Raw genomic sequence first — 13,090 nt, 5'->3', positions numbered from 1 at the left:
ATGACCTGAGCCGAAGGCAGCGGCTTAACCCACTGAGCCACCCAGGCGCCCTACAATCTAATTTTTAACACAATGTCCTGAAAATCAAGTATCAGTTTGTTTAAATCTTGATTTATCCACACATCTCAAATAAGTGTAAAATGCTTTGAAAGTTAAATACCAAATATTAACAACTCCCAAAACCTCAAGTAGAGCACGGAATCCAACAGTTTGGGCACAGAACCAAAGTATGTCTTAATTGTAGTAAGGGTTTGGTTTACCAATTGTACCATTTTACATAGTAAAATGCATGTTTGCTTAATGAACAAATGACTTAATTTAAGCATAGGAAAAAAATCCAAAGAAACGTGTAACAGTTAACAGTAATAACCTTTGAAGAGGATAGTATTATAGGGAATTTCACATTATATTTTATAGATACATACCAGAACTACATACTACCTTTTTATACATAAAACAATGATACTCAAAAAGTATCATCATTTTAAATTGCCCTCTTTATAAAAGTTCATAAAAATAAAAGTATGGTCCAATAAATATAGCTGTTGACTAAGAGAGAAACTTTTCACTTATTACTTTCAAATTGTAAAAAAATTAAAATTAGACCATCATACTCCAACATAAGTGGAGCACTGTGTGGCTACTTTAAATTAAAATTTCCATAAGAGGGGTGCCTGGGTGGCTCAGTGGGTTAAGCCGCTGCCTTCGGCTCAGGTCATGATCTCAGGGTCCTGGGATCAAGCCCCGCATCGGGCTCTCTGCTCGGCAGGGAGCCTGCTTCCTCCTCTCTCTCTGCCTGCTTGTGATCTCTCTCTGTCAAATAAATAAATAAAATCTTTAAAAAAAAAAAATAAATAAAATAAAATTTCCATAAGAAATTAGAAAAATGTTCTTGTGGTAAGACGCTAAGAGAAAAAGATAAAATGTTATTACTATAACGATTACGATCACCTATTATGATTTTAAAACTACTGTAAGGAAATAACAAAATACTAGTACTTTAAGTGAGGATAGTGGTTTTCTCTGTTTTCTTCTATTTTTCAAGCTTTCTATGATGCTGTTTTATTGTATTTATAACAAAAGACATCCTATTTAGAGTTATTTTAAAAAGGCTTTCAATTTGCACCTCGGTGGCTCAGTCTGTTAAGCATCTGCCTTCGGCTCAGGTCATGATCCCAGGGTCTTGAGTCCCACATCAGGCTCCCTACTCAGCAGGGAGTCTTCTTCTCCTTCTCCCTCTCCCCACCACCCACTCCCTGCTTGTGTGCTCTCTCTCTCTCCCTCTCAAATAAATAAAATCTTTTCAAAAAAAAATAAAAAGGCTTCAATTTAAAAGTTTAAGTTGAAAGTACAGTTTTAATGAAAATATCCCATATAAAGAAACATGAATCACAAATCTGTGTGTGCTATTTACTTTGTTTTTGCACCTTGTTAAGGTGCATTAACCTTAAATGATCTATTTAAAATATTTAAATGGCTTTAAGTCTATTGCTGAATCTATTTACAAGAAACTTTATGTTCTTAAGCAAAATGAGAGAACAGGCTTCTCTTCGATTTCAGCTTAATTTTCCGAATCAAAAGCAAGCAACCACAAATACACTGGGTAGTTATTTATAAATGCTGGCTTCTGTATATGCTGTGTGATTATTTCTAAATCCTGGCTTTCTGGAATAGTCTCATGCAGTCACTGGTAGAAAAAGAGGACTTTCAGTATAGATAAGCTATTAATATAATTTTAGCACACTTAATGACTCTCTGTCTCTTAGTTACTGCACAGTGCATACATGGGAATTAGCCTACCACAAAACGGGATAAATACAATACAAGATCACTATTTATAAGTTACAGCGGTCTCAATACTTCATTTCAAACTATGCCCCTGGCAAGAATATCAAATAATACATGAAAAATATCACTTTTTTTCATGTAAAAACTATTTTATATTCCAATAATTCATGTTCTTATAAAATCTTATTTTTGGGGGTGCCTGAGTGGCTCAGTCACTTAAGCATCTGCCTTTGGTTCAGGTCATGTTCTCAGGGTCCTGGGATCAAGTCCCATGTTGGGCTCCCTGCTCAGCAAGGAGTCGGCTTTTCTCTCTCCCTGCTTTGCTCTTCTCCCAGCTCGTGCTCTCTCCCCCTCTCTCTCTCAAATGAATAAATAGAATCTTTCTAAAAAAATTTTTTTTTAATTTTTTATTTGTATGTCATTCTGACATCTAGAGTTAACAATGAGTGTCACAAAATATGTTATTTGACATTCTAAAGATTAGTCTATGATCAGAAAAACAAGTGCCTGCTTTTAACCAGTGTCCCATCACTCCTGCTCTGTGTTCCCGTAAGACCTTGTAAAGTCACTATGATACATTTATCACATTTCATTATAGATGTATTTACTATTTTCCTGACAAGACTGTAAGTTCCAAGAAGGCAGAGGCCACATGTATGCTGCTTAGTACTGTATGGCCCAAGCTTAGTATAGCACAATGCTTCACATACAGCAAGTGCTCACTAATATCTGCATGATGAATGAATGTAAGAATCACTGATTCTGAATGTCTCCAAAATCAAAGTGACAAATTCCGAACTTCTACCACTCTCTCAGCCCAAATTATCCACTAACATGAATAGGACAGCTAAATAACCCTTTTCAGGATAACCAGAAATAATAATTATTATTAATGGAATCATACCTAACATCTGAGTACTTACTATGTGTCAAATACTGAGTTCCTTTAGGTATTAACTATTTTAGTTTTCACAACAACCCTGTGAGAGAAGTACTATTGCTTTCCCATTTTACATAGGGGGAACCGAGGGACAATAAATTTCACTAACTCACCAAAGGAACAAAGCTAGATATGACAGGACTAGGCTCTAAATCCAGGCAACCTGAATTGGGCCTGGAGTGTTAATCACTATAAAACTAAAGAATTCTCCTTTTCCCTGTCCTAATCTATTTAGAGTCTGGCCTGACCACTACTGGTGTGGGCTGCCATGCTTTTCTTCTGCAACATTTATTATCTTATAAGTGAAGGGACTTAGTGACAGTTATAAGCAATCCCTTTATATATAAAAGTTCACTAAATAAAAATCATTATCTTCAATCTAGTTAATTTCAATTAAAAATAATGATACAAAAATGCGGGCAAGAGATGTGTTCAGTATTACGGTGAACATAAGGTTTCATGGGTAAATACTGACATGAAAAGTTATCAAACTAACATTCTAACTATGTACATCTTATTCTATGTCAGTTATGCCTCAATAAAACACATATACGAAATAATGATACATAAAAATGTACTGAATTTTTCTATGTGCCATTTGGTTAACAAACAATTATTTCCATATAGGATGCCATTTCAGTATTATGTAATTTTAGGGTGGACATGATATTGAGAAAACTAACCTGTTTTGCCTTCTGGACTTGATAATTGTGTTACCTTTTGGACTTTTCGTACTGGCTTAACCACTTTCTTCTCTCTGCTTTTTTCAGCAGGTTTCTCTTTCATAGAGATGTCATCTGAAAAGCAGAAACACTTACAGTAAATACCTTAATGATTTCTACCCACCCACTCATCCTCTCCCCAGTAGAAAAAAATCAGTATAAAGTATATGACTCAGGTAGGGAGGAAAAAAACCTTCACTGAGGCTATTTCTGTGACCCATAAGCTACTAATGCCAACTCCTTAAATGGAAGGGTCTAAAGATTACCGCTACCCATACTACTGGGTTCTAATTCTTTATTTTTTGTTTTTCATTTTTGTTTTGTCTTGTTTTATTTTCAGAAAACCCTTGAGAAATTTACCTCACTTTCATGAACTGGAAGAAGCTATAAAAGTAATGCTTTCCAAGCCAGGGTCATATCATTTATACTCTCACAGGTGAGCACTTTCACAGATTTCTATTTCACTTAAAAATTCCTATGTAGGGGCACTTGGGTGGCTCAGTGGGTTAAAGCCTCTGCCTTTGGCTCAGGTCATGGTCTCGGGGTCCCGGGATTGAGCCCCATGTCGGGCTCTCTGCTCAGCAGGGAGCCTGCTTCCCCCTTTCCCTCTGCCTGCCTCTCTGCCTACCTGTGATCTCTGTCAAATATATAAAAATAGAAATCTGTAATAAAAAAAATTCCTATGTAACTAAGATATTCATGAACTTCTAGAATAAAACTTTATAAAATGCTCAATGTAATATTCCCAAATAATGCCAAGGTATTTCACACAGAAATTACTAGTCACTGATTTTTTAAATTCCAACATAGGGGAAGAGACTAGCTATACATATAAACTTAAAAATCAACCTCAATTACAGATCTGAAGAACTGTAAACTTAAAATACATATAGAGCTCTGCATTCCGGGCAAAATGGAAGTGTGAGTAAAAGCCCTAAAGCAGGCGTACATCTGAGAAACAGCAAGCTGGCCAGTGTGAGTAAAATGAACAAAGAGAAAAGTAGAAAGAACTAGAGTCCAAGACATAATTGAGGGCCAGATTGTGTTGGGCTTTACAAGTCATCCTAAGAACTTCAGGTTTTACCTAAGAATGAGATTGAGAGATTTCTGGAAGTTTGGGGGCAACGGAGTCATATGATCTAAATTAAATTTTAACAATCTTCCTCTAGCAGCTGTGATGAGAACAGATGAATTAGGACAAGGAGAAGCAGAAGACCAGTGAGAAGGCTACTGCAATAATCATGCAAGAGACTCATGGTTGGGCGCCTGGGTGGCTCAGTGGGTTAGGCCGCTGCCTTCGGCTCGGGTCATGATCTCGGGGTCCTGGGATCGAGTCCCGCGTCGGGCTCTCTGCTCAGCAGGGAGCCTGCTTCCCTACCTCTCTCTGCCTGCCTCTCTGCCTACTTGTGATCTCTGTCTGTCAAATAAATAAATAAAAATCTTTAAAAAAAAAAAAAGAGAGAGAGAGACTCATGGTGGCTTAGCCCCAGGGAGTAGTGACAGAGGTGGGGAAAGTCATTATATTTTTAAATATATTTCAATAATATAAAATATAAGGTCTGTGAGAAATATGAGAGTCAAGGATAACTGAAGATTTGGGTGCTATCCCCCTGACACTAATACATTATCTGATAACTAACTGAATTTAACTTAAAAAAAAAAAAGATTTGGGGCCTAAACAAATAGAAAGATAGGATGGAGGGACTATTAGAGAAGTAGGTTTAAGGGGTATATCATGACCCCATTTAGTTAGCTCCATTTTAAATAAAGCTTGAGAAACCCATTATACAACAAAAGGGAGATGGGAGTTAGCAGCTGGATACAACAGAGTTCAGAGAACTCTAGCCTAGAGACATATATTTAAGAATCATTGACAACAGGGGCACCTGGCTGGCTCAGTGGGTTAAGCCTCTGCCTTCAGCTCAGGTCATGATCCCAGGGTCCTGGGATCCAGTCCCACATTGGGCTCCCTGCTCAGCAGGAAGACTGCTTCCCTTCCTCTCTCTCTGCCTGCCTCTCTGCCTACTTGTGATTCCTGTATGTCAAATAAATATATAAAATCTTAAAAAAAAAAAAATCATCGACAACAGAAAATATTTAAAGCCCTGAGACTAGATGAGCTTGCCTACTGTGTATGTAAATAAGTAGCAGTACTAGTAGTAGCAGTAGTAGAAGGAGAAGTAGGAGAAAAAGAAGAAAAAGAGTGAGGAAGAGGAAAAAAAGGACAGATCCAAAGACTGAGACCAAGGCATGGCTATGATTAGACATTAGGGAGTTGATTTGGGGGGCTGAAAAGCAGCACCCAGACTCAGAAGGAAAACCGAACATTTAAGGTATCCTAGATGTCAAGTAAAAAGTTTCAAGAAAGAAGTGACTGATCATGTCTAATGCTGCAGAGAGATCAAGAGGCAACTGAGAATTGAACACTGGATTTAGCAATGCAGAAGTCTCTGATGACCCTAAAATTAGCAGTCCACAGAGAAGCTGTAACAAAACTAAAGAGAGCAGGGCCAAAACAGGGGTTCTTTTATGATGGCTGAGGTAACAGCATGTTATCAAACAGTGTGTTGATGGGCATGACCTTGTAGAGAAGGAAAACTTGATGATGTAAAAGAAAGGAAATAAGGACAAAGTAATGTCCTTAAATACACAAGAGTAAATGGAATCTAAAACACAAGTAGATGGGTCAGTCCTAGCCAAAAGAACAGAGAAAGTGCAACCACCATGAGAGAGAAGGTAGTCTTTTTTTTTTTTTTTTAAAGCTCATTCCACACCCAGCATGGAGCCCAAAGTGGGTCTCAAACACACGACTCTGAGCTCATGACCTGAGCCAGATCAAGAGTCGGACACTTAACTGGCTGAGCCACCCAGGCACCCGAGAAGGCAGTCTTAATAGACCTCTTGAAGAATTCCTTGGTGTACATCATTCTACTAGTCTGTAAAGATACTGACCTATGAAAGTACACTGTTATTATCCCTACCTTACAGATGAGAAAACAAAAGAGGAGGGGTTATGTAACACTGGTAATACACGCAGGTAATAAGAGGCAGAGCTAGAATTTGACTCAACTTGTAAGTTGATTCTAAAATCTTTCCTCTTAACTATTATATTATACTCCCTTTCCACTTGAGGAAAAAAATTCTAAATACAGCGTTCCAATAATAATAGTGGGAAAACTGGACTGGACACTTAATACCACAAAACTTACTATTAAAATCTCTATGGGGGTTTAATAGAAAAATCTCTGGCTTTAGAGTCAGACAGAGTTGGCTTTGAATCTTGGCTTCAATTTTCATCTCCCCTATACAACCTTGGGAAAATTACTCTGTGAGCTTCCATTTCCACAACTACGAAAAAAAATACAAAAGTCTAAGAATGCAGCACCTTGCCCCCAATTATACCAAGTGTTCAATAACGAGTAACATTATTATATGACCTTCCTATTTCCCTCTTCCAGACTTTCATAAGTCCCTCCTATTTCCAATTCTGTAAATGTATTCCTTTCCTATAATGTTTTTCTTTCTGCATTTTGCCCTCATGTTCATATCATCTTATCTGCTGCCTGCCAAATTACTGACCATCTCAAAGATATCAAAGGTCTAGTAGAAATAAACTTCAACTAGACTCAGCTATGTTTCCTTCAAATCAGACAGGCCTGACTTTGAAAGTCCCTTTGGTTAAAAATAGCCTCGTTTCTCTCTCATCAGACATGTATACTAATTTTAATCCTGGAGCAGAGCCTAGAGGCTAAGAGAGCCTTATGACTGAAACCACAACTACTTTAGTATACCATGCAGTTAAAAAAGGGAAATATCTTTAGTTTGGTGACAATTTTATGTTTAAATATGTTAGACAGCATACATGATAAAATATGCAAAATCTAAGAAAGCTCTACTCTCACCTGCAAAGTGAAGTGCTAAGTCTCGATACAGTTCTCTACTCATGTTTTGAAATTCGGCCTCCTGCCACACTTTCCCATCAGGTGTTCGTATCTTGGTCTCTGAAGGATTGAAGCCTAATTTATACCAACAACACAAAACATTCTTTATCAAAACTGCTTTATAAGTTGTTTTACTTTTTAAAATGAGATGTAATTAACACACTATAAAAATCACTCTTTTAAAATACACAGTTCAATGGCTTTTAGTACATTCACAAAATTATGGACCTGTCCCTGCTCTCTAATTTCCTGCACCCATTAGTAGCCACTCCTTCATGCCTCTCTTCCCTGGCAACCACTAATCTACCTTCATGGATTTACCTATTCTGGACATGTCATACAAACAGAGTCATACAATGTGGCCTTTTGTGTCTGCCTTCTTTCACTTAGCATAATGTCTTCATTGACTGTGTAACATGTATCAAAGCTTTATTCCTTTTTATTACTCAGTGATATTCCATTGTATAATATACAAATGCTGTTTACCCACTTATCAGCTGATGGACCCTCTAACTGCTTCTACTTTTTGGCTAGTATTAACAATATTGCTATGAACATTCATGGACAAGTTTTCCAGTGGACATATGTTTTCAACTCTCTTGGACACTATACCTAGGAGTGGAATTGCTGGGTCATATGGTAACTCCATGTTTAACTTTTTGAGGACTGTCAAACCATTTTCTAAAGGGGCTGCACCATTTGAAATTCTCATCAGCAATGTACAAGGGTTCCAATTTCTCCACATCCTCATCAACACTTGTTATTGTCTCTTGTTTTTATAAGAGGATCCTAGTGGTTGTAAGTGGTATCTCACTGTGGTTTTGATTTGTGTTTCCCTAATAACAAATGGTATTGGGCAGCTACATAAGCTTTTTAAAGGATTCATAATTAGCTGCCACATAATGTACTGACAAATACTGTTTGGAAAAAAGCAAGCTTCAGTGAGATGAAGCAATATACATTTGTTCAAAAAGATTACAAATGGAGAAGCACTAAATTAAATAAGTGAATGCCATTCATAAATTATGGACTTCAGAAACAGAACTACTCTTCTCAGGACTAAGAAAGAGATAACACTAATTCTTCTTTCTTTGAAGATAGGCATTAATTGCTACTATATGTCTGATTTTGCCTGTGGCTGAACAAACAGAAAAGCTGCTATCTACACAAGCAAAACACACCCAAAGTACGGAAAACAGGTCTTGAACAGTTTGTTCAATTTCTCAACAAACATTACACATGTGCTATTTCCTGGGGTTTAATATTCTGATTTTCTACTCTGAATTTATCTCTACTCTTTAAGAAATACACTAAACTTGGAATGTTATTTTACAAATAATACAATAATGAATATGGATGATAACCACAGTAGTATTTATGTTTTCAGGTGGGCTTAACTTACCAAGGAACTGACAGCTAATAAATATTTGTAAAATTGAATCAATATAAATAACTAGACTGGGGTCAGAAATTGGTAAAAGCACTCTAGAAGTGTTAAATAAAATGTACTAAATTGATTGCATGTCTAATAGAAATTCATCTATTCAGCTTTTAGGCACAATAGCATAAGCTTAATTTCACCTGACATTTGTGGCAAGGTAACATGATCATGCCTATACAAGGAAAAAGTTTATAAATGTAGTGTCCAGTCTGTTGCAAGTGAGTCTGTAATAAAAAAATATGGCAATCCCACGCCAATCTCTCTCTCAACTTTTCATCACTAATACCCCCAACTCATGTCTCTACATTCAACGCTTTTTTTCTTCTCTCCTCTTAAGAAAACATTTATCTCTATGGGAGCCTTTCTTTGTATTTGCATCTTTACTTATAAATTAACTTGAAGAACCTTTCAATATCTACAATAGTTTCTTTTTCTGTAGTCTCCGTTTCCCACTTTCCAGAGTCTTTCCAGTCTCCGTTACCCACTGTTACCCATGGTGCAGGATCAGGTGACCCTTGCATTGTCAGAAGGCCGAGAGTAGTAGCCTAATGCTACGTCACAGCGCCCATGTCACTCACTTCATCTCACACAGGCCTGCTGTAACCTCACAGCATCAAAAGAAGGGACAGGACAGTATACAACTTTTATTACAGTGTATTGTTATAATTGTTCTGTTTTATAATTAGTTTTTGTTGTTAATATATTACTGTATATAATTGCTAAACTGAACTTTATCATAGGCATGTATGTATAGGAAAAAAGTAGTATTTATACATTTCAGTACTGTCTGATTTTAGGCATCCACTGAAGGTCTTGAAATGTACCCCCCAAGAATGGGGAGGACTACTATATTTCCATTCTTTGTCCTCTTTTTTTCTTACTAGCTGAATTTATTGAATAGAATAAAAGAGTTACTATGCATTTATGTTCAAGACACTATACTAGGCTCTGAAATAAAATAAGGATGACCAATATAAGGTCTTAAACTTCATGGACATTCAGAGCAGGAAGAAAAATGTATGCAAAAAACTTAAGTATATAAAAAAAAAATCATATAAACACTGTTTGTGTTCACTACCTCAAGTTTTAAAGCAGAATTGTAGAACACTTTCTATGTCTTTAAAGAAAGAAAAAACATACATGAAAAACCAAGGTTTAGAACAGGCTTAGTATACTAACAACAGTACTAAAAAAAAAGAAAATAAACACACACACACACACACACACACACACACACACACACTGTTTGTGTATGCAAAAATTATCTCTGGAAGGATATATAAATTGTTAACACAAGTAATCTCCAGAACGGAAACCAGGTAGTTGGAGCACAAGAGCTTTTCAAGGTACACCCTCTTCATCTTTTGAGTTATGAACCAAGTGACTTTATTATATATTTGAACAAATGACATTGAAATGTCATTTAGAATACAGCATATTAAGATCCTTTTAGTTTACACTGCCAAAAAGTTGACAAAAAATAATTTCTCATTTCATTCACAGCAATAAATCCGTTGCTCAGGACACTGGAAACTATGCTGTTATGATTTCTTAAATGTATGCTACAATTCATAAATTAGCCCCCCAAAAATTCTATTTGTAAAATATTTTAATACAAAAACTAACAGGTAAAATTAGTAAGTCAAAGGCATATGGGCAATCCAGTTACCAACTCAAAGGAAATTAAGATTTTTAAGATTTTCACTCCAGTTCTTAGGGCTGTGTTTTGTTTTGTTCTATTTTTCATTTTTACAAATTATTAAATAAAATATGGACTTAAGTTGGCCATCTTAACTTTCCCAAAGTGGAATAACTTTTGGAATTTCAGAACTTTGATTTCTAGAATAAACACACCTTACCTGTACAATCTTCATTTAATGGATCTGACATTAGTATAGCAAAAGTTCTGGATAATCACTACCTCAGAACCAACAAGAACATTTTGACGCCACCATTAGCTATTTGCTCTGTTAAGGGAGGACAACTACTACATGGTACACGAATGACTAGAAGGATATGAAATAATTTAATTAACAATACATTAGATCAACCCTGGATAACAGCAAGTTTTCAGTATTCTAAAAGTAACTGCTCACAATTTTATCACAAATTAGCAAGAATAAAATGCAAATTACCATCTTTCACCTAATTCACAATGAATATCACTAGCAAAATGTGATAAACAACATAAAATAAACAGGTAATTGCTCTAACTGTACTTATAAAATTTTTTCCGGAGAAAAAGACTAAAACACCTTAGGACTATAAAGAAGTGCCAAGCTGGTCAGAGAAAAGCTGGACTTGGTAGAAAAATACAAAACAAAATTAACTATAGCAAAAACTGTCCTAGTTTGTTAACAACTTAAAATTAACAGGAAAAAATGAATCTTGACAATATTTTCGTCTTTATACACTTATCTAGAAGAACTTAACTATGAAAAGTATCCACAAAAGAAAGGCTAATATAGCACAAGTCTTAATGACAAAAGTCTAACAGAGACTAATCTGGTCAATTAATCAACTCCTTATATTAAAAACTTTACATGAACAACCCTGAAAATAATTTCAGAAACATAAAAATTCAAACTCCTTAAAACCACCATCTATAAAAACTTCAGTTGCCTACAAATCAGAAATTCTCAATGAAAATCTATCTATATTGGCATAAATCTGACTTATTTTTAAAATAGTTTTTAGGTATAAATCTGATCTAAATATTTCTCAAACATGGGTGGAAAACAGTTATTGTCAAACCTCAAAGCTTAAAGCAACAATAGGATCAAAATATCAGTGTCAAAATATTCTGTAACCAAATATAACTGGAATTGAGTAAATTATCTTTTAAATATTTGTTTTGAAGGAATCCCTAACAGCAATCCAAATATAATGGCAGAATAAGAGTAATATACTTCCAGTTCTCTGAAAATGGTACTAATTCTTATTTTCTCTTTTGTTCAACTTATTAACTGTTCAGATCAGGGTTTTTAACCTGTAAGAATCTCCTGAGGGACTCGCTAAAAATTCCAGTTCTGAACTCTATACCCAGAAATTCTGATTCAGGTCCGTGTAGCATCCAGGAATCTGCTTTTTTAACCTGTACCTTGAATTGATTTCTTAAGCATTTGATTTGAGAATCACACACTGTTCTAAGGACAATCCTCTCTACTCAAATATATCCTAGGGAGAACAGGAGACAAGCAGGCAAGAAGACAGAAAGACACAAAGACTGATTACAAACCTTTGTATGTTGGAGCAGGCGGTGCTGTTGCCACTTTCCTGACTTTTGCTGTCACTGAGTTATCAACATTAACAACCATTACTGGATGGTCAATATGACCCAGATTCTGGCCACGGCCATTTGTTTCTTCTGAGTGTTCCCACTGTTTTCTAATTCGCTCCTTGAGTTTTTCCAATTTGACATCATGTTGTCGCTGCTTTAGGATATCTAACCTTTGGGAATTAGAAGTACTAGTAGAGGACGGAGAAGAGTCAGTTATCCGTAACACTTTTGGATCAACATCATGGCCCATGTTACTTACAGAAGCCTTCTCATTTCCTTTTGTTCTAGTAGGATCTTCTTCCTCAGTTCTCAGAGGAGCTGCCATCTTAATCAAACATTCAGAATTTTGCAGTGCATCAACTGCTGGTCGATCATTTAAAAACCTAACCACTGTATCATTGATGACTGATGACTCGGAGCTCTCAAAATCATAGCAACGTATATTCCGCTCTTCTTGATTGCATACCAGCCGATTCCTGTTCTCAGGCTTTTCTTCATTAACATCCACACAATATACATGCTTTGACTCTAGAAGGCCAGGATTTATACTGGAAGTTGTACCATGGATTTCCCTATTATTAAAAAATAATCAGTTTTGAATAAAGATTTCAAAAACCAAACTGCACCAGTCATACAAACTGAAGGGAGAACTCTAAGCTAGTATTAGAGACCTGAAAAAAGCTTTGGAATTCTAGTAGGTTCAATAACAAAATAACCATTACTAATATTAAGACTCAATGTTTAATGCCCCGCTATCAAGTTAGATGGCAAATAACCTAAATCATTACTTTCCATATTATAAACTAAGAAATACCCAAAAGATGTATGGAGAGATTTCCTTAAGAAATCCCAGAAAAGGGGCACCTGGGTGGCTCAGTGGGTTGAAGCCTCTGCCTTCGGCTCGGGTGGTGATCCCAGGGACCTGGGATCGAGCCCCACATCAGGCTCTCTGCTCAGCGGGGAGCCTGCTTCCCCCTC

The 13,090-nt window shown here is 36.2% G+C and overlaps 1 protein-coding gene across 4 annotated transcripts in view; it reads right to left on the bottom strand.

Annotated features, from left to right (window-relative positions):
- CEP350 (centrosomal protein 350) overlaps positions 1 to 13,090 on the bottom strand; it is a 155,182-nt gene that overhangs the window by 106,008 nt on the left and 36,084 nt on the right. For all 4 annotated transcript variants that reach the window (XM_047703679.1, XM_047703678.1, XM_047703680.1 and 1 more), the window contains exons 6-8: positions 12,071 to 12,684; positions 7,353 to 7,466; positions 3,412 to 3,525 (exon numbers count right to left, since the gene is read on the bottom strand). In XM_047703679.1, the coding sequence (XP_047559635.1) occupies positions 3,412 to 3,525; positions 7,353 to 7,466; positions 12,071 to 12,684 (842 nt within the window). The remainder of the gene's footprint in view (positions 1 to 3,411; positions 3,526 to 7,352; positions 7,467 to 12,070; positions 12,685 to 13,090) is intronic.

The sequence above is a fragment of the Lutra lutra genome, chromosome 15, assembly GCF_902655055.1.
Source record: "Lutra lutra chromosome 15, mLutLut1.2, whole genome shotgun sequence".
Classification (NCBI taxonomy): Eukaryota; Metazoa; Chordata; class Mammalia; order Carnivora; family Mustelidae; genus Lutra; species Lutra lutra.
This window is presented reverse-complemented; position numbering and strand designations above follow the sequence as displayed.